Source organism: Xylocopa sonorina, chromosome 13 (assembly GCF_050948175.1).
Source record: "Xylocopa sonorina isolate GNS202 chromosome 13, iyXylSono1_principal, whole genome shotgun sequence".
Classification (NCBI taxonomy): domain Eukaryota; kingdom Metazoa; phylum Arthropoda; class Insecta; order Hymenoptera; family Apidae; genus Xylocopa; species Xylocopa sonorina.
In genome coordinates, this window is record NC_135205.1 from 3,158,348 (window position 1) to 3,180,210 (window position 21,863).

The 21,863-nt window shown below is 37.4% G+C and overlaps 1 protein-coding gene across 6 annotated transcripts in view; it reads left to right on the forward strand.

Annotated features, from left to right (window-relative positions):
• Positions 1–21,863, forward strand: part of LOC143430208 (metabotropic glutamate receptor 8) — a 38,971-nt gene that overhangs the window by 16,593 nt on the left and 515 nt on the right. For 2 of the 6 annotated variants that reach the window (XM_076906251.1, XM_076906249.1), the window contains exons 2-17: positions 12,102–12,262; positions 15,222–15,437; positions 16,777–16,908; positions 17,926–18,105; positions 18,317–18,486; positions 18,855–19,009; positions 19,084–19,332; positions 19,410–19,565; positions 19,646–19,772; positions 19,864–19,975; positions 20,083–20,306; positions 20,391–20,671; positions 20,805–21,109; positions 21,188–21,316; positions 21,389–21,536; positions 21,621–21,796. In XM_076906251.1, the coding sequence (XP_076762366.1) occupies positions 12,113–12,262; positions 15,222–15,437; positions 16,777–16,908; positions 17,926–18,105; positions 18,317–18,486; positions 18,855–19,009; positions 19,084–19,332; positions 19,410–19,565; positions 19,646–19,772; positions 19,864–19,975; positions 20,083–20,306; positions 20,391–20,671; positions 20,805–21,109; positions 21,188–21,316; positions 21,389–21,536; positions 21,621–21,796 (2,910 nt within the window). In that variant the 5' untranslated portion in view covers positions 12,102–12,112. Of the gene's footprint in view, positions 1–12,097; positions 12,263–15,221; positions 15,438–16,776; positions 16,909–17,333; positions 18,106–18,316; positions 18,487–18,854; positions 19,010–19,083; positions 19,333–19,409; positions 19,566–19,645; positions 19,773–19,863; positions 19,976–20,082; positions 20,307–20,390; positions 20,672–20,804; positions 21,110–21,187; positions 21,317–21,388; positions 21,537–21,620; positions 21,797–21,863 lie in introns of those variants that run through there. The other 4 variants (XM_076906250.1, XM_076906252.1, XM_076906254.1 and 1 more) reach the window with 4 other exon arrangements.

Sequence of the window (21,863 nt, forward strand, 5' to 3'; positions counted from 1 at the left end):
GATCACCATTAAAACTAGTCTGATCTGTGCTGTGTTTGAACTCATTTTCATCGGAAATGGACTAGGACGTTGGAGCAGTTTGCGTGACAGGATCGCGTAACCGCTTGACTAATATAGGCGTTTGGGGAGTTCAGGTATTCGCCGTCAAGATATTCTACCGAATGCCCACAGTATCTCATTTCTGGATGATCTACAGCCACTTTCACGGGACGCTCGTACACATTATCTTCAGCGTCCTCGCGCTTGGCGTGAATCCACGGAAAATATTAAACCCTCTGTCTGACTTATCAGGTTCATTACTACTGGTATTGGTAAAAATCGAAAGACAATCAGAGGAACTACAGTTTCTATCGTTTTGTGAATTTTTTATCGCGTGTCCCTTTCCAAGCAAGCTTTCGTATCGAGCTGTTCGAGGGTAAATCTCTGAAACGAAAACCGGTTTATCTAATTAAATTGGAAAACTGGCCCGTGGCGAATCGAATTATATGCATAAGGTACCCAACGAGTCAGGTGCTTTAGATCCCATTAGTTTCGACACGCGCCGCTGTGTGCCAATCCAAATTCACCCTGAATTCACCGATTCACCGTCATCGACGAATCAATAGCTGAAACAGTTGCGTCTATCGCGTGACTCGGCTTGCTTGCCGTGACTCGACTGTGTTCGGGTGCACTACAGTGATCAGTGACGCCCGACCCAAATTGTCCCAATTTAAGTGTACACTACTGTAAAGATATCGCGCGTCTACGACGTGCATCAGCCGCGTCTTACGTACTTCCGGAAGTGCGCGAGTGCACTCGAAGGAGCGAGGTAAGAAACCTGCAGCAGAGGTGCGGAGTAGAGGTAGAGAAATGCATATAAAGATAGCGACGAAAATTGATTGCAGCACAGTGCTACGTGTACAGTCGTGCTCAATTCTAGAAGCTGTGTACAAATAATGTTGCACGAACGTTAAACGCATAAAATGGAGACTGTAAACGAGTGTAACTAAATAGCATCGTATAGCAGGTTTGATATCACAGAACTCACTGTGCCTTGAGAGATAGAACTACATGCACAGAGATATCAACTGCGCGATCGTCGTCGCAGCATGTCAAGAATGTGAACGTCAGCAATACTGTTGCGAGTATCGAGACCACCCTTGCGGGCATTTGAATCCTTGCTATACAAGGAAACCTCACCCCCGTCTCACATACCCTTGTATCAACTTGACAAAATGCAGTGTCGACGGCGATCATGGAGAATAAAAATCTAGTCGATCGAGGCAGGGGATCAGAAACAGATAGTGGAAGTGAAAAATCGGGAGCAGTCGGTGGAAATAGAGAATCAGGGGAGGGGAAACAGTGGAACAATGTAGGAAATCGAGAACAATCGGTAGAAGTAGACAATTAGCAAGTCATGCAGTCTCGCATTCATTACTTTCGACCGGGTATGTAGATCTGTTCTTCGATACGCTCTCGAATGCAAAACCTGAAATTATAGAGTGCTTTAATTCGTATATTATACCGAATATGCGAAAAGACGATAATTGGATTTGAAAATTAAACATTTGTCGACTATTTACGAGCATACAACTAGGTAGAATGTTGTTCTAGCTCGCAGGCATAAGTTAAAAATGTAAAATAAAATCGTCGACAGCCCGTTCACGACTGCTGTGAACGTGTTCTGTCGGGAATTAACGAAGTACACGTGCCTCGAATAAATTGTTGAATTCAATTTTCTCGAAAACGAAGTCCGAAACGATAAAAATTAATTCTACATTTCTAGCTGATTTACGCATATAAAATAACTTTCTGATATGAAAAAGTGTTAATAAAATATTATAATTTCACTTTTATTGAAAGCAAAGTTTCAAATGAACGAATTTTCTTCTACATCCTAGACTTATTATTTTATCACTTACTTGCCTTATCGAGTCATTCAACAACCTCTAAATAACTATACCATTCCAATTATATACTTTTCAGATATTTTCGTCAGAACATTGATCTATCATAAATGATAAAAGTGGTGTTCGTTGGCTTCGCAGCCTAATTAAAGTCGTTTGGCGAACGTTCTCCGCGGTGCTATGAGTATCTGCGGTAGCGATTCGTTACGTCATCGCATATCCTGTGCTAAGTTTTTCGATACAAAAATGATGTTTCAAATTAAAGTATCTCGCAAGTAAATAATTCGACAATTAAATATTGACATTTACACGCGTAAAATTCTCAATTGTAACAGTGAGTTCCCTAAACATCGAACTTCGATTTCCAACATTAATTAGCATATAAATTGATATCGAATGAGAGATATGACTCAAAACATTTCAAATACGGTTTTAGCAACTCATTTGAATATGTTACGCTTTCAACTGTACGGGGCCACGATCGAGGGAAGTTTCCATACGAGCTTACTTCGGTATAGTTAAACTTCGTATTATAATGAGAAGTTGTAATTTATGTATACGTCTACATGTTATCTTTGTGTAAACACCCGCGAAACTATCGTCATTTATAGAACTGCGTTGAATTAACTTTGCGTTACGAGATGCGGAGGATACATTGGTACCTTTCTACGTGTGGACAGATACCACAACTCTGTACAGCAAAGACACGTATAATTCGTCGTTTCTGGTTCCCTTCTAACCCCTCATGCATAAAACAATCAAAAGCTTCCCCGTTGTCGGGCAATAATTGCAAAGGAAAGTCTAGACAAAAGCATTTTCCGGACATCTGGTGAATACCGTAGCCACATTCCTCATTGTTCCCAACGTTTTACAATTTTTGTAAAGGACCCCGAACTTCTACGGAAGAGCAAAGCTACTTCAAAGAAAGTGGCTCTCCAAACAGAGAAGAATACAATTTTTACTACGCGCGCAAACTTTTCAATGGATACATGTGGCCTGTGTGTAACAAGCTTTTTCGCGAACGCCTCGAAGTCGGGACAGACGCACCGAGCGTATACTTTTTCGTGCTCGTTCTTTGTTATTAATTACCATGTTATTTACGTGAAGGGACTTGTACGTTCGAGTGAAGTACTAATCCTTTTTACTGGAAAACGCTGGAAACGTTAAACGAGTTGGCAAACATAATACTTAATCCGCTGTGTTTTGTAAAAACTACCGTAGAACTGTTTGCGATAACAAATGTAAGAGTCTTTTTCCACAGCTTCTACGAGGAAAACTGGGAACTATGTGTCGTTGGTTTTGAATATTATCGCACTTTTTCTGTTTTTTATTCATTTAGACGGATTTACGACTTGCGATTAGAAATATAAGTTAATTGTTAAAATAGCAAATGGTAACGGTGTTAAATATTTTGTACTGTTATTAGATTATTAGCTAATGATATGAAAGTTGACTAAAATGGTAATGGCACTTGTTTCTCATTCGCTAGTTTGGCTGCTTTTGCAGAAATTGGAAAAATGCACGCGTTTTGAAATAGTACCGTCTATGCACTCGTCACATTTGCAATTAAGGGTCCGAATGTTTATGTGGTTTTGAATATTATCGCAGTTTTTCTGGTTTTTAGTAATTTAGACAAGTTTACGATTTGCGATTAGAAATATAAATTAATTGTTGAAATAGCAAATGGTAACGGCGTTAAATATTTTGTACTGTTTTTAGATCACCAGCCAATGATACGAAAGTTGACTAAAATGGTAATGGTACTTGTTTCTCATTCGCTAGTTTGGCTGCTTTTGCAGAAATTGGAAAAACGCACGCGTTTTGAAATAGTACCGTCTATGCACTCGTCACATTTGCAATTAAGGGTCCGAATGTTTGCGCGAGCCAATGTACATTTCCACGCGTCATTCCGAATGATGTATACGGCAGCGCGGTGCGTTTTTCTGCGTGCAGTCGCGCACTGTACAAGCTTGCAAGTGATTTAAACTGACTGCCTTCCGCGTGTTTATAAAGCACATTTATCTTTTGCACTCAAAAAGCACCTTAGGGTAAGCTTTGTATACCCTCGTGGACTTCACCGAGTTAACAAGTTTAATGCTTAATCCACGGTGTCTTTTACAAAATGCTGCAGTACCGTTTATGATACCAGGCGTGTTCTTCCACGGAACTTTCACGAGCTCAAATATTATTAATCAACTATTATGTATATTACTCATCCAAATTATAGTCTCGCTACAAGTATATTAAAATTTTTTAGCTTTCTTTTACTTTTTAATCTTTGCACAGAAATCGATTTTCAAAACTAACATGGACTAAGTAGTGATATGAATATTAGCGTCCATCATAATCGAACTCAATTTTTTCTTAATTACTTTACAGACGATCTTTCGATCGAACGATTTGACAATCGAGTGTTTCTTTGGTTATCGATGGTGTTTAACATAACATCTAGCATACACGCGAGCAGTGAGAATAAATTACGAGGAACTCAGCGGTGGAGTATTAAACAGTAATCTCTGTACAGTGTATGATTTATGAATTTGAATCAATAATTCTCGGTTGCTTGCTGAACACGCGCGTCGTGTCACCGGCAATTCCACGGGGCTTGATACCGGTACAACATAATGTTCTGTGCCATTGTTATGGTATAGGTACCGTCGCTTAACATTGTTTCCAAGTTACAGTTATGGCATTTTTGGTCTGCGTACCATGCACGTATTATATACTCATATAACTCATACCACGTACGATACACTCATATTCCCCACTATATAGAAAATACGACAGCTTGGAGAAGAAATCTTATAAAGTGAATCGAGTGGTAAAAAAGAATTGGACATAATATTGTGTCGTTTGTTGCAGACAGTTCTTGTCTTTGTTTAAAAGTAAGCATGCGCGTGTGTTTAGTATTTTCTCTGGGCCTGGTTAGATGAGGCAAGAAATGGTCCAGGGGAGGAAACAGGGCATTGTTTCTCCTTCTTCCCATTTTTCTCCTTTTTTTCGCATCATTCAGTTTACCGTGAGATGGGGAAACGCTCGCGTGGACCTATTCCTAATGGACACTCAAGGATCGTTGTGCGTAATACACACGCTAAAAGACGACGGGTGTACTTCATTGTACTTCATTAAATAGAACTTTCGTTAGATCCTCCTCTCTCGCCGTTCTCGATTATTTATAACTTCAGTTATTTATAATAAACGGGAGGAAGGAGTTTCGCTATCTCGCGATATCTGACTCGCAGACATACATAACGTGCAATACAACCCCTATGTACTTTTCCAACCAGAGTGGAACACGTAGCTGTACACATTTAAAGGAATAGTGCCGTAACGTTAGAATAAATTGACTATGTCGTAAAAAATACATGGTACGATACATTGTGGTAAAATACGTATGGTACAACGTTATGAAACCCAAGGAACAGAAATAAATTATACATAACTTTAGCTCCCTGCATGATTTTTACTTCTTTTTCTTCTAAACGTTTCAGGTAAACTTTTATATAAAGTGTTCTGTATAAGAGTTATAAATAATATCGTATAAAGTGTTCTGTAATGTGTGAGCAACATTTTAGGAATTTAAATATCCCTTGAAAACATCCCTTGTTCGATTTTGTTTATCAGATGCAGTCAGTATTGGTTTGACATAACTTTCACGTGACCATTGCGTAAATCTTAATGCACTTTAATATCGAAGCACAGCTGTGAGGGAATTGAATATTTTTAAGAAATACGAGTAACAGCAAGGGTTGTTGAAAGGGTGGCCAGATCAATGAGAAGTCTACAGGCATGCGTTGAAATTCAAGGCGGTCATTTTCAGTGTCTCCTGTGAAGGTAATCAGATACGAAATGACAAATCTCGCTGTATTTCGTAAACAAGGTCGAATAGAATATATACTTACGTGAACCCTTACTATTGTTCTCAAATGCTAAATCAATCTCCTTGTATATCAGAAAAAGAGCAAGATCCGAGGAAATAAATGATGCACGCTACGAAATATTAAATCAAAACTGGAAACGTCTACTCTTATTACTATGAAAACAAAGGGTGTCTATCAATTTTAATATGCAGCGACATCCAAGGATTTCAGACGTAAAATAAACTTGTACCAATCAGAAATAGTGCGAGCAGAAAGAATGGTGACATTCCATGTTTTACTGCAGCAGAGGGTGAGCATTCTCTGTTGTACGATGGAACAAATCTTTAACATTATTTTATACAGATAATCCTGCCTTGTCATTTCACAATTTATCAGTTTCAGTGGCTACCAAAAATTATGCTATATACCATGAAATTCCTAAAAACAAATATTCTCTATTTGTGCTCTTATCTACTATATATTAAAAAATTTCTGTTTTTGAACATTCCTTTCTTTTGCAGTAATAATTTACTTTCATTTTCAGCAAAAATTGTACTGTAATACAATGTGTGATACATTTTACATTGTACCTAGAAGAAAAGGTAAAGATTGAGTATAAAGTATGCAATACCTTTCTATTTCCAGTAAGTCATAGAATTACCATTTAGTGGAAACTTTAAAATCAATGTTGCCCTGCATCGTTAAAAGATGCTCTGCTAGATAGTTTTTCCAATAGAGAAAACGACTTCGCTTTTGACGAAGTTTGGGTAACTACTAACAAGGTCTGTCCTTTAAGTCTCTTTGATCCCGTCACTTGAGATTCTAGGCTCCTCCAGCGGGCTCGTTTTAAACAATACGTCAACCATTTCCTTCTATACTTCTCATTTCGTTTCTATTGTTCTAGGATTTTTCTCAGAAATAATTTCGATCTTACAAACTCTTGCCAACATGGTTTTTAGGAAATAATTACAGTTTCAAAATCTCGAAATTGCTGACCAAGTAGAGATAGTAAAATAACCGTATAAAAATTGCCAAATTCTGTGCGCAAAGTATCAAATAAGAAAAGTTGCAAAATGAGAAAAGTAAAATTACAATCGTAACTAAAAATTGACGTAATTCCATCTATTCATTACTCGAGTTCGAATGACTACAAAATCAGATAACTTGACTTGCACGAACTAAGTTAAGTTGAATTCATCCGACTTAGATTCAAATTACTTCGCTAGAAAGTTTAGAAGAAGGCTTTCGATGAAAATTCGTATATATTGTGAAAATGTTTATTTCACATATTTATACAAAAATAATAATAACGAGAATTCTATAAAATATACATTTCTTCGATTTCTCTTAGAAATTACTGCCCTTAGAAATATTCAAACGAAAGATATTGCATAATAACATCGATAAGTGGTTGTTAAAACATTCTTTTTTGATTGCATCTAAAAAGCAGTGCGTAAACACGGAGATTATTTACCTCGTAAAAAAAGAAGGAAGCACATAAAACGAGGGGTGAATGTATCGACCACCACCAGCATCTTCTTAGTCTTTTTTTTAATCTTGTTCTTTTTTCTCTTTCCCTAATTATCCATTGGTTAAAAGTCGGGTTACTGAGATAGTTTGAAGTAATTAACCTCTAACAAACAGTGACAAGACTTCCTACAAACTGGGAGCTTTCTCTCTCTCTCTGCTTGGAATTACGGTATATGTATATCTCGCCCCAGTTCAAGAGCCAAACACTTTTACGTACCGGGTTGAACGAGAGGGAATCTCTTTACCAGAAACAAGAGTAAACAGAACCTTCCAACCGTGGCGAAACAATCAATTTTTATCTATCATCGCTGACATCGCTTAATTATAAAAAAAGAAAAACACAAATTTGATTAGAAATTACGTTTCCATTTATGCAGAGTTTTGCGTCTCGTCGATATCACTTTACGCGCGTTTGTGGAAAATGGAGGTCGATTTAATATTTGAAAAAACAATTTTTTCGTAAATATACTCCATTCAAATTATTTTTACTTTTTCATTCGCGTGTGCACATACGAGAATGGAAATGAAAAGGGTGACTCTATAGGATGCAATACAGCAGAAATCGAGCGTGACAAAATTCCATTTTTGAGAGATTTCCCTTTCAAAAAAAAAAAAAAGGTCTTTAAAAATCATTCGCGTACGCGTGCATTATAGAATGGTAAAAGCCCATAAACCGGTGCAAGGTACAACCATGCGTAGTCACAGAGGATTTTGTCAAGCGTTGCACTGTATCATAGACTTCCGTCACTATACAGGATGAAATAGAAAAAAAAGATTTATCATTTTTAGCGCATATTGCATTTGCTCAATGGTGATAAATAGTATTTCTCAAATCATGAAAAATAAAATATGTTATAACACATGTATGATGTAAAAAAAAGAGGAAACTAATCCATTGACTTTACATAGCAGAATAATTCCTGGATCGAGTGAGTTATTCGCTATTTAAAGAATAATTTTTCATAACCGTGAAACTATTAATTTTTCGATTTTTATTACGATTCTTTTGATCATTTATCAAGTAATATCTGTCCAACAAGTCACGAGCACTTTTTACTTTTCACTCTTTATACTGTACGTGCAGGATGGATTTTTTAAAAATGATTTTTCTCACAAAGGGGACGCCTTCAAACACAATTTCGTTCTCCTTGATTTTCGTCTTATGTTGGCTTCTAGGACGACCCCTTTAATTTCAGTTCACCTCTAGCGAAACGTCGTATATATTTCATGAATTACCTCGGTACAAATGAAATGAAAACGGAAGGAAGGTTGATTCCTTCTTTACTCATTTGTTTCAAACTCAGCGCCTTTTAAACTATGAATTGTAAAATGGGTTAGCAGGTACCTTTGTAATGAATGTTCAAAGAAACGCGAAATTAATAACGCAACATTCCGTAACTCATGTAATTACAACAGAAATTTCAGTTTAATGATATATATACATATATATTCAAAATTATTGTCTCAATAATTAATAACCATTCTGTTGATTTGTTTAAAGATTGGAAATATTTACGAGACACTAAAAGCATGTGTTATAGCAATACACGTAAAGTATGATATCATTCGAAAAGTAATAAAAATGTGGTAAACGAAGAATTAATGTTAACAATAAGATATGAGAATAACGGTCAGTGGGGTAATGTATAATAAAGCAGAGATACACTCTCGTACTATTAAAAAATATATGTGCATCTAATGGAAATGTGAAATATCCTTTATAAAATTGGAATGCACTTTTGATTACACTGTTACGCATAGATATTAATCAAGATGAGTGCTTCGCGGAATAAAATTATTATCATCAAAAAGTAAATCTGAAATGTAATAGAAATTGTTTTTATCAAAGGGTTCATTTTCGAAAAAAATTGATTTTAGACATCAGTCATCAAAGGTACTCATTATACTCGATTAACAAATTAATATCTTTCAACCAGTTCTTTTTTTGTTTAAAGCAGTGGCAATAAATGTAATATACTTTTGCATTTGCACGAAAATTTTTGCGAAAATTTACTTAAATTATACTAGAGTGAAAGCTCTACTAAAAGAATTCCACGTCTGATATAAAAAGCTGCTAACTGTGATGATAACTTACTTAGAATTAGTTCCGGAGATTAAGGATAATCTCTTCGAATCTAAGCTTCAGTGAGTTTAAATCAAACGACAATAATGAACATTGACTTGCGGAAAATAGAAATTGATTTTTCTCAAAGCCTAGATGTACGGATTTGGAGGATTTTCCTTGTTCACTCCCACGAGCCCCCAATTATAAGTTTAGCTCTAATGAAACTCGCATCAGAGAACTGTTCATTCCAGAATTTGGAAAATATAAAATAGTGCAGAATACAAGTCGGCGTTAATGAAAATTTCATTTTCCAGATTTTGTCGTACGACAGAAATTGTTTAATTCGAGAGTCATCAAGTTTATTAACGTCCAGTTCTCGTACACTGGCGTCGTTCACCCTTCGTCATGGAAAAGACCTATTGTTCATATTTCTAGCCTACTTTTACTTTGCGTATTTATAGCACGCGTGGAAAGTTGATAAAATTCGTTTTAGTTATTTTTCCAACATTCGTCGAGCTCTAAATGCAGAAACTCGGTATACGTGTCTCTAAGAGTAAAAAAAAATGGCACGCTTCTTCTCATTTTAATTTTGTCAGAAATATTACCCACAGGAAAGAGTGGATTCGGTAAAAACTGCTGTCTTAAATGTTTCTTTAATTACTCGAATTTTCTGGCTCCGAGACGACAGACGGGGATTATATATTCTGTAACAGCTGTGCAAAGACTTTGAAATCTTACTCAGTCGTTAAATGGAGCACTAATGAGATACGTTGCCATACGTAAACGTTGAAGAACACCTAGACCTGGCGCAACGTTAAAGTGAAACATATGCGAGGCGCATCCGTTCGTGACCATTCTTCTCTGAAAGATCACCTTCTAGATTACACGATAGCCTGGCCTAATGGCACTCTTCTGGATGATATATCGCAATTTCAACGGATTCCTCGCGGCAACATCGTGCATGTGCACCTAAAATGGCATTACCGCAAAAGTTAGAAGAGCAGCTATGCGAAAAGTGTAATGAAATTCTGTTCAGGAAGTTATCGATGTTTCACTTTTGCAATCCAATTATTTCGGCCACGAAAAAAGTGATGCACTTTCGAAAGTTCGCTTTAACAATCCCCCGCGAAATTATTGGGATTCTTAGACAGCCTCTTTTTACGTACGTAGATAAAAAGGGTCGAGGAATATCGCGATTTTATTCGCGGTGCTTAAAACTTTTAATTTTAACTTCCTCGTATGTATGCGCCAGAAAAGAAGAGAATGGTGCGCGATTTATTGCTAGCCTTTCGTCTTTTTTTTTTTTTTTGTTGAAGTCACAGGTGCGTATTCTGTAAAACTATGGTAATTAATTTAAATTAAATTTGGCATTTGGTACGATTCACGCAGATTGTATGCGTATGTTACGTGTTTCTAGAGTTGTGCTTTATGCATGTAGTCAGAGTCACATATTCCCATTGTTGAATTGTTCGAAAATATTTGCTGGAGGTCTAAAAAGATACAAACACATTCACAGTACGCATGTACGTGCATACACGTGCTGTTTCAAAAATCCACAGACTGTTATCGATCGTATGTTATTATTCAGCTACTCCCATCCAAATTCAATATTTGAATCCAGTACAAATACCCTACAAACGATTAATTTTCACAATCACTGAATGTTTTAATCTCGTTTATGCTCGAATTTTATAGCCAGCTTCATAAGCGTAGCTATACACGATGAATAATCGATTCGAAATAAATGTTAATCATCTTTCCGTTGCGGTGGAACAGAGTAATATACTTTGCGTTACACTCTGTTGAAACTTAATTCGATTTACAATTTTTTATGTTCCAGCAGAAGTAAGTAATTTAAACCCAGTACTGTTTAAACGATATTAAATCGAACGGGGTTATAAAGTTGGGCGAAGTTAATATAGAACTCAGTTTGCAAAAATTAGGGATTTAACTTGTGAAGCAAAATTGTTGGATCGAAAGAATGAGAAAAAACAAAAAAAATAATACACATCCGAAAGAAGAGAAGGAGGACGAGGTAGATAAACTGTACATTAAATCAATACTTTTGTACGGAGTTGGAATAGAATCTGTACAAATTAGTGCAAAAAATAATTAATTGCTTTCTACCCTCCGCACAGCTGAACATCCTCTGTACTAAATAAAAGAGAACTATGTTAAAAATACATATTATATTAATTACTATATATGCACACGTGCGCTTAGTACGAAAATAAGCGTAATCGGGTGAGAGGTTCTGCGAATTAATTAGAAAGTATTTTTTAATATCATCCCTCGTAAACTTTATATTTAACATGATCCTTGTTGGTCCTCCAACACACTCTTTAATTTCGAGAAGGGGCTAGGCACTGCCGGACAGTAAACTCGAGAAGGCTGTCCATTCATCAACCCTACTTCAGAAATCCACCTAGCCGACTAATAGTTTCACCCCTCTATTTCGAATCACCAACCCGTACTATCTTTCTCACCGCTGCCGTTGAATAAGGTAGACGTGCATAATTCTGTCGATGTTTTCGAATTCACCACCCCATAAAGAACTCGTCAAATAAAAATTAGAATCGTTAACCAGCATAAGTACCGTGGAGCTGGATACGTACACGAGTTAGTTACCTATAGAAATGATATTCTCATCCCCCTCTGGCCATTTTGAAAACAGAAATTATCCCGTTTGCGGCGGACACCCTGCATAAGAACGCGCGCCCAAGAACTTTTACTTATACATTCTACCTCCGTTTCAGATAGCGGGGAGAAAAATGAGCGTGGGAAAAATTGTAACATGGATGTCGTACTCTCTGATTCTGAGCGAGTGTCACAACCGGAAGGGGCACGACGAAGATGGCTCGAAGCTAATACGCATCAACGGTGACGTAATTCTCGGCGGAATCTTTCCTATGCACGAGCAGGTATGTTTCCATTATGTCCTGTTGAAAATGGTCTCAAATTGACGTATGAAAGCAAAATTCTGCTTGTATCAGGCGCTCGATTGTTCCACAAAATTTCATTACCAACTTCAACGAAAAGGAATTTAAGCCACTTACCGAGTTTCTGGAACTTCCGCAAGTTCCCAACAGTCCCACTTCAGAAATATACATTTCAGAAATATAAAGTTACGTCAAAATCCACTAACTAGGATAAGTTATTACGTCGATGGGAAAGAAAGTAGCTAGTGCAGGCCTTATTTACAATTCAAAGGGAAGATACATTATTTAAGAACGTGGATAGCTACGAACAATTGCCATTGTTATTAAATCTTCGTTACACGATATCGGTTATTATAGTTTGTATTCCAATATGAAAGTCGCAACGGAACTTACATGCTTCTTTAAAAGAAGGTAGTCAAGTAAAACACGAATGTCTGTCGTTGCTGCGAATAAAAAAACATTGTAAAATATTATTCGAACGGAGAACGGAAAAATTTTATCGCACAATCGAGATATTAATGTTTTCATAAGAGTAGACTCCAGGCCAAAACGTTTTCCAGCTCTTGACAATTTCTGAATATCTTGACCGTGGACTTTTCGGTATATTTGCAATTCTGGCTTTCGAGAGGAAGGAAGAGGATTAAATATTTCTTCAGATGTTTAGCTTGGAAGGATAGGAGGTGACAACTTACTCTTTTTTTACAGTACAATTAATTTATCAAACATTTGGGTCCACGATCGTTTTAGTGGAACCGGATACCTTGTATTCTCTGTTCCCTTTTCCTCTTCTTTTCTAACGTATTGATAGAACTGGCATGTTTCACAGAACCTCCAGGGAGTTGAACGTAAAATACATTTTTCTTCCCTAACTTAATCTTTATGTGGATGCATCAAGTCACGAAGTACTACCAGCTCTGCCGTTTTATACGTTTTCTGTTTGACACGTCAATGCGACATTACTGCAGCATTAGTCATTTATGTTACTTCCTCCGTACAACGGTATATCTATGATATAAGGTAGAGTTAATGGTAGCTATAATATTTATGGCCATTATAATATTTACGACTATTATAACATTTATGACTAACAATTAAATATTATAATGGAGTCGTTTCCGATTAATTAAGAATTCACGAAGCGGTAGACTCTTTACTCTTAAACTTTTTCTCGTAAAAATAGGATCAAAATGAAGAATTAAATTTTTGCGAACGACGCTCTGTTTTCAAGAGGAATAATTTTAAAAGTATAGTAGTTTTCTTAACAGTCTCCACGTTGATTGGCAATTTATAACTAATTTAGATCCAAGTCCTCGCGAATGTACGTGATTCTTCAAACACGACATCTCCATCGCAGATTCTACACTTGACACGATTCGAGAAGACCGCGAACACCGTTAGAATTTCTTGAATTCTACAGTCGAAGTGCGTTTAGGGGCGGATCCTCTCTACTTTTTACCGATCTACAAACAACAACAACGATTATGGCTATACTAACGCAAACAAGTGACCGTCGAATGGCTCTGTACACTGCCATTATTTTTCATTGGACGACGGCGTCATGCGTTTGGATTAGAGTGGAGAATTATTGCCCCCGTTTGCACTCCCAATCGTATCAGTCTGTTCAATTTCAGAACGATTACCCGGTCAAAGTCGTTTCTTCCATTGTCACGGTTCGTAGTTCAGTATTTCTGCCTCCTTTTCGTTTCGCTATAACGTTGTGCTAATTTGCGACGTGCGCTGACTGCAGAAACGCGTCGAATGCACGTCGAAATTGCCTGAAATTGACTAAAAATATACCTCTAGTCAGTGTTCCAGCGTTGGCGATATGGAAGGAAGTTCGTTTACGTGTCGATAATGGTACTTGTAGAATGTTCGATCCACGAGTTTATATAGTTATAGGAAAGGTGTAACGGGGTTGTAAAATCAGTAGTGGCGCTGAAATATTTAGTACTCAAGCGTGTATGACACAACTATGAGCCATTTTACATCTGCTATATTTTAACATTTCGAGTACTTTATTTGATAAGCTCGAGGTGACTTTAAGTTTACCCCAAGTATTTCTGAGGTATTTATTATCCATTTATATCGTCTCTATATGAGAGCTTTTACTTTGACATCCCACATATATACTTTTCCCACTCATTTATGTTTCACGAGCTAAAAGTGACTTTTTTCATTTGAGAGTAAAAGTACGTATTTTAATAAAAACTGATATAATCAATTACGTTGCTCATAAAACGTCAAATGAATCTCTTCCCTCTTAATTTTTCTCGTACGTGATATTTGCGGTGGTAACGTTAGCTGGCAATAACACGAATGTTCCATACAAATGAAAAACAGAATTCATTAATAAAATGTGACCAATTAATACATATCTCCATAATAATTATGCATGTATGCAAGCAGAATTATCCGTAGTTAAACTGTATTTTCATATTTCGCGGAGAGTCCCATTAAACGAGTCCCTTTAAATGATATGATTTTCTAATTAACAATACAGCAACATTGTACACGTATACATATTACATCGCATTGTTGATTTATAAATCGTCTCGTTTAAAATGTAGGAGCACAGTTCTCTGTTGTAAATAACTCAGCGTGTATGAAATGAATGAAACTGTATTAAAAGTAAATACAAAACGGTCACACCTTGTTAAAGGCTTCTATTTCGCACAATTACATACGCACACCTATAAATCACCGTCTGTCGCGAAAAATCAAATATTTCGTTTGTCTTGCGAAGAAAAGGGTGCTGCGTTCTCCGTGAAACAAATGGCGCGTGCTGCTCTTCGTATCGCGCGTCGATACGTTACGCTGAAACAGCTTTCCCTAAATTTATGGCCAGAAATATTATGTAAGGAGGCACGATTATTGAGTGCACCCGAGGTCTATCGTATTCTATATATATTTTATTCATAGACAGTCAGATTCTCATTCATAGGTAGCAGGTTCCATTGGCCAATCACCATGCGGTGCAGTGAAAGAAGAAAAAGGAATGCAACGTTTGGAAGCTATGCTGTACGTTCTCGACGAGATAAATTCAGACAATGATTTATTACCTAACACTACCTTAGGCGCACTTATTCTCGACTCCTGTAGCAGTGATACGTACGCACTTGATCAAAGCATGGAATTCGTTAGATCCTATATGAACCAAGTAAGTATGCCTCTCTGTCGTTTGTCTTGTAATACGAACAATTATTTTCGAAAGGTACGCGTGTAATAATAAATATCTTGTCGCTTGCGTGCATGAAAAAAGAAAAGAAAGAAACACGTTTAAAATATACGATTTGGAGAGAGTATATTTCTGTAATTACATCATTTTTGGAAGTGCGCACTTAAAATTCTCATTAAGGAACATCGTTTTGTTGCACTGGGAATTATATATTTCCCAAAATTACCTATCTGACTCGATCAATCTTAAATATGCCTTCGAGGCAGTAGATTAATCCCTACCCGTTTAACACCGAGGGTTAATAGGCGGGCTATTTATCATGGACTTCATTTCGCGTAACTCTTGCAACTCTTTGTGCTGAATTTCACATCGTGTCTCGTTTGGGAATAAAGTTTCTTTATAATAAAATGAAGAAGTGAACATAATTTAAGTGCGTACTGATTTGAATGAAATTCGCAGTGGATTTCAATAAAACATTAAACAATAGCGATAACATCTGTTTACGATGAAAAGAAGAAATGGAACGATTTGTTAGCTCGAATAAATATACATAGGTCAATGTATAATGATGCCTTTAAAACTAAACGTCCTTAATGTCATAATTTTGCTTGAATGGTAAGAAAATGGTCGTGGTATAGATATTGTGAAATACCTGAAAAGAATAAATCAGAAATCCATTTTAAGTGGACGGAATCTCGGGTATTAAGGATGCGTGATACAAAAGGAAGATTTTCAGATTTTATCCTCCGAGGAGAAGGCATAAAAAGCTTCGCGTCATTTAATATTCCTAATCAACTAGAAATATGATGCAGAAAAGCTTCTCCTTGTTGATGTGCTTTTATGTTACCTAGATACGGCAGTAGTACTGATGTAGATATAATCTCAGCAAAGGCCATCATTTCTTTGGCATCTGACGTGAAGTAGAAAATTTAGAATCGATACTCTGTCATCTCCCGTCAGTTTCAAGCAAGACCAACGTTTGGACTCTGCGTGTACATTGTACGGCAAACTTTAGAGATTAAACATTATCATTTCTCTAACTGAACTTATTCACCGTAATGGTATTTAATTTATTGTGTAAAAGAACATTTTATGTTCCCAAACGAAAGTATCGAGACACTTGTAGGACATTTTTAATGAACCTTCGTAACGTGATACAAATGTTAGACAGTGTTTATTAAACTTTAACAATTATAGACAGTATATAATACGATTATTTCAATTCTCTGAACAAGTATTCGGTAACATATTGATCCAATGGCTTTTTTTCTTTATTTTATGAAGATTGCACTGCTTTAGTGCGACTCTTGTTCATTTCCAGGATATATCGGAATATAAATGTGAGAATAACAAACCACCGATGTATGTACCCCACAAACCAGTGACAGGAGTTATAGGAGCTTCCTTCAGTGTAGTCTCCATTATGGTTGCCAATATTCTACGACTGTTCAAGGTCAGTGCTTAAAATATACATACATATAGACATAGTATATATAGTTTATGTAAAAATGAAGCACACGAATACATTTTAGTTCAATTTGGGTATCGATTCTTCGTCAATTTTTAATCTCAACTTTTGTCTTTAAAATACGAAGAACTCAAAGTACTTTGTAGAGGTATATCACAGAAAAAGTATGTACCAGCTACAATTCACCGAGGGTAGTAAATGTTCGAGCAAACCACTGAAATCTGTTTTGCATTTTTCCTCCCGCTTTAATGTTGTTCCACACCCGCCTACCAACCTTGCATATTTTTTTCCAGACATCAGACACATTTACATGATACAAAATCCTACATATCAAAAGATTTCAACGTCAAAGTTATGTAAAAAAAATAAAATACTATTCCGATGGAAAATGTTAAATGGACCAGCTTGCACGTGAAATTTGAATATCATAAAGATAAATCCTCGGTGCGAAAAATGTTGAGATAAGTTATAGCTTTTATTCTGAATTTCGTTTGCGCGTCCCAATTCGTCTATCATCATTCTTAACGCGCGCCCTTAAATTTTTATCGAACAGCCTGGGAACCATAATTTCGCGCGGCATACATATTAAATACCTTAACTTCCGCAGTTCTAATTTGTCGAGTGTTAATTCGGTTAAGCTATCGTTTTTTGGGGATGGTTCATTTAAATTCACCGCGTCACTTGAGGTTTTGTTCCTTGCTTTCCTGCTTCGAGTGTAAACTCGAAACCCAATTAATTAATGGGTCTTAAAGTAATTATGGAAAGGAAGCCCAGAACTCCGCAATTAAAACTTTGTATCGTTTTTCATTTCGAATGACGTGTGCGTGATGTAAATTCAATTTTGTGTAATATAAGTTCCGATCCATTATAAATCGCCTACACGGGAACTTATTTTGTGCGCGCCGCCGTGACAGGAACTAATGAAACTTTTTCTGATAAAATCATAAAACCTATTCGCCTTAAGAAATAAATAAAAACCGACGGCTATTACTCTGCTTTCAGATACCACAAATTAGCTATGCGTCAACGAGCACAGAACTGTCGGATAAAAATCGTTTCGAATATTTCAGTAGAGTGGTACCACCAGATAATTTTCAAGCCCAAGCCATGGTGGAAATCATTCATCAACTCGGCTGGAAGTACGTTTCTACGGTTGCAGTTGAAGGTGATTACGGTGAGAAGGTAATTAAATTTATATATTCCTCGCGGAAGTTACAAAAAAGTTCTATCTTCTCGCAATTTTTCTGTTATTCACCCTCTTCCCACGCAAGCTGAAGGCACGGATAATGAATCATAATTAGACCGCGGAAATTCATGCTGATGCATATTATTAGAGGAAATCGGTAATAAAATGGAGCAGGAATGTGGAGTGGAAATTTATTTCATTTTGCAGGGTATCGCCAGTTTTATCGCCCTATCGATAGAATACGGTATCTGCGTAGCTGTTAGCGAGAAGATTTTAAGGAACGCGAAAACTGAAGATTTCGATAGAATCGTTGAACGACTCAACTCGAAGCACAATGCCAGGGGTGTCGTCCTTTTCGTCGACGAGGATAACATTAGGTAAAAATTTGCTGGTGAAGGCAACCTTCCAACCGTTTTCGGACGCCGTTTTCGAACATACCATTAATCACTTCTTTCAACTATATTAGCTAGTCTAATGTCGTGTATATCGTTTACCAAACGTGTCAAGAGTTAATCCCATGCTGTGAGCAAGCTATATGTCAGGTACCATGAATGCCCAAAATATATATGGTATACGTACATCAGGTACTTCGAAATAATTTGCTTCGTAACTGTTAAAAAAGATCAGCGAATTTTTTATGAAAATTACTTTTACACAAGAATTAATTTCCCTGCAAACATTATTTTACTATAATTAATAACCTACTGATTCTTTTTCCAAAATAGAGTTACTCTGTAATTTTCAGGAAACTTCTTCAAGCCACTGTTAGAGCTAATCGTACAGGCCATTTTATGTGGATAGGCAGCGATTCGTGGGGTGCGAAAGTGTACCCTGTGCGAGACCAGGAATTCGCTGCTGAGGGTGCAATCACGATACTACCATACAGAACATCTCTTCAAGGTGAGTCTTTATATATTTCCTTTCAAGGAAAGAAATATAAAGAATAAAGATGCATAAATAAATATTGCTTGCAGGTTTCGACGATTACTATCTAAATCTTCGACCGAGAGTGGATAACGAATGCGAAGGTCAAACCGAGAGTAACGTGCCACACAAGCAATTGCCTGGAAAAATAGTGAACTGTCGGAACATTTGGTTCAGAGAATTTTGGTCCCAACATCACAAATGCAGCTTCAATGCAAATTTGTCGGCGGGTATAACGCGGTGCACTGGCACCGAGAAATTAATTGATTACGAGCAAGAGGGATTGGTGCCATTTGTTGGTAAGAGATGTTTCTACTTGAAACTTTTCAAAAAGTCACACAGGAAGTATCGTATCCTTATGTTCAATTGGTCTCAGTCGACGCAGTTTATGCGATGGCACACGGTGTTCATAATTTGATTGACGAAGAGTGCGTGAACAATGTTGGAACTGGTCATTATCTGTGCGAAAACCTTCGTCCAGCACCGGACGGTCAAGAACTTCTCCAATACATTCGAAATGTTAGTTTTATCGGTAAGCAATGTTTATATGGAAGGTTTACTCTTTTTTTATTATGCTTAGATATCATTTCATAAAAGATACAATGCTTCTAGGTCGCCAAGGTACCGAAATTAAATTTAAATCCGATGGTGACGCGTATGGATTCTATAACATATATCAATATCAGAAGAATGAAGATGGCCGTTTTGACTACGTCCTCATCGGCTCGTGGAAGGAAGAGTAAGCAAAATTGTACAACGATACATATATTTCTCATTCAAATACAATATAGTTTACAAAATCTTAATTTCTGCACGCTCGTTCTTCTCAGATTAAGTCTTGATATTAATATGACAAAATGGGCAACAGGAGGTGGTGAAATGCATATTCCGCGAAGTTTATGCAGCGATAATTGCCCTCTGGGTCATATACGCAACTTTCAGGTAAGTAATGCCAGAACGCTTACATTTTGTACAAGTTCTATCTGTATATTGGTTAATTAAAAAATTTCTATTTGATCGATACTTTATAACTGTAGAAATATTTCCAGGAAGCTTGCTGCTGGAGTTGCGTGGCGTGTCGCGAAGACGCATACGTTTTCAATGATACTTGTCGCAGTTGCGGTCCGGGATATGCACCGGACGAAACTATGACAAGTTGCGTCAAACTTACGGCAGAAGTTATTCCATGGACCAGTCCATGGGCACTGGTACCATTAATATTCGCTTCCATTGGTATACTCAGCACTTTGTTCACAACTGTAGTGTTCATTCGGTAGGTTCTCGTGCGTCTGTTTGTATGTATAGAGTATGATGTTCATTTCATTAGCAGTTAACCCACGAATTGATTGTACTTCAGATTTAATCGTACTCCAGTGATCATGGCATCGGGTCGTGAACTGTGTTACGTGTTACTTATTGGAATTCTATCGTGTTACGGTATGAGTTTCGTGATATTAAGCAAGCCAACTACGTGGAACTGCACGTATCTGAGAATCGGGCTAGGCTTATGCCTAAGCATATGCTACAGCGCGATATTGACCAAAACAAATCGGATATCGCGCATCTTCAATCAAGGACCAAAAAGTACGAAGAGACCTGCGTACACGTCACCGAAGAGTCAAGTTGTTATCGCTATCGGTGAGTTTACAATTTTCAAAGGCATGCCTGGCTATGCCCTAATCTTCGAATCAGAACACGTGACGAATACTTGAGCGTTAAATAAAAAAATTGTCGATCTTGATATCGTATTATGTAACTCCCGTTTTTATAGGGATCACTGCAGTGCAATTAGTTGGCGCTATCGTTTGGCTAATTATTGAACCACCGGATACCACGGAGATCCATCCGTACCCATTATCAGCTGTACTCACGTGCCGCGTCTCTACGTTCTCCCTGATGATGTCCCTTGTATATAACATGTTTTTAATACTAATGTGCACTCTGTACGCGTTTAAAACACGTAAGATACCGGAGAACTTCAACGAGGCGAAGTACATCGGTTTCACAATGTACTCAACGTGCATTGTATGGCTAGCATTCGTGCCCATCTACTTTGGTTCGAACAATGACTACAAGGTCTGTATCTATCGAAAACTCGTATTATCTTATCATCGTCCTGTTAATCGTTGTATTATTATAAATATAAATTTACAGGTACAAATTGCAAGTATGTGCATGTGCATCAATATCTCCGCGTCAGTAGCACTTGGTTGCCTGTTCACGCCAAAAGTGTACTTGGTACTTTTTCAACCGTATAAAAACGTTCGTCCTGGGCATGCTAATGTATGTAAACAACTTTTGAATAAATGCTCCCATTCGAGCGTCCGGTGAAATAATTCAGGATTACCATTGCAGACGAGCGCACTTCAAAGTGGTAACCGTGCAGGGTACAGTATGCGATTTTCCGGTGGTCGTAGCCAAACGATGCAGAGCATGACCTCGTTTTCACGGAGCAGTCCGCCGATATCACATCCAAGCCAGGACGAGGTGAAGCATGTCAACGGTGAGACACAAGCACTGGCGAGCCCATCTATCGAGGAGACCTCAGTTAGCTAGGTCTCTCTCATACAACTCCCTCCCTGTCTAGAGTCTCAGGCCAGGATTCATGAGACCACCGTGGAGATATACGACGATGATGAAGAAGACCGCAAGCTCTCAACTATCCAGGAATTGTCAGAATCAAGGGACATTTCCAGTCCTTCGGTGTTCGCCGAGAATTGCCGAAATCGAAGTCGAAAGTCGATTTCCAGCGATTCCGATCAGGTGATCTATGTTTCATTCTAACTTGCTAACTGCAGTTGCGCGTTGTGCGGAGGTGATAATAATTTAT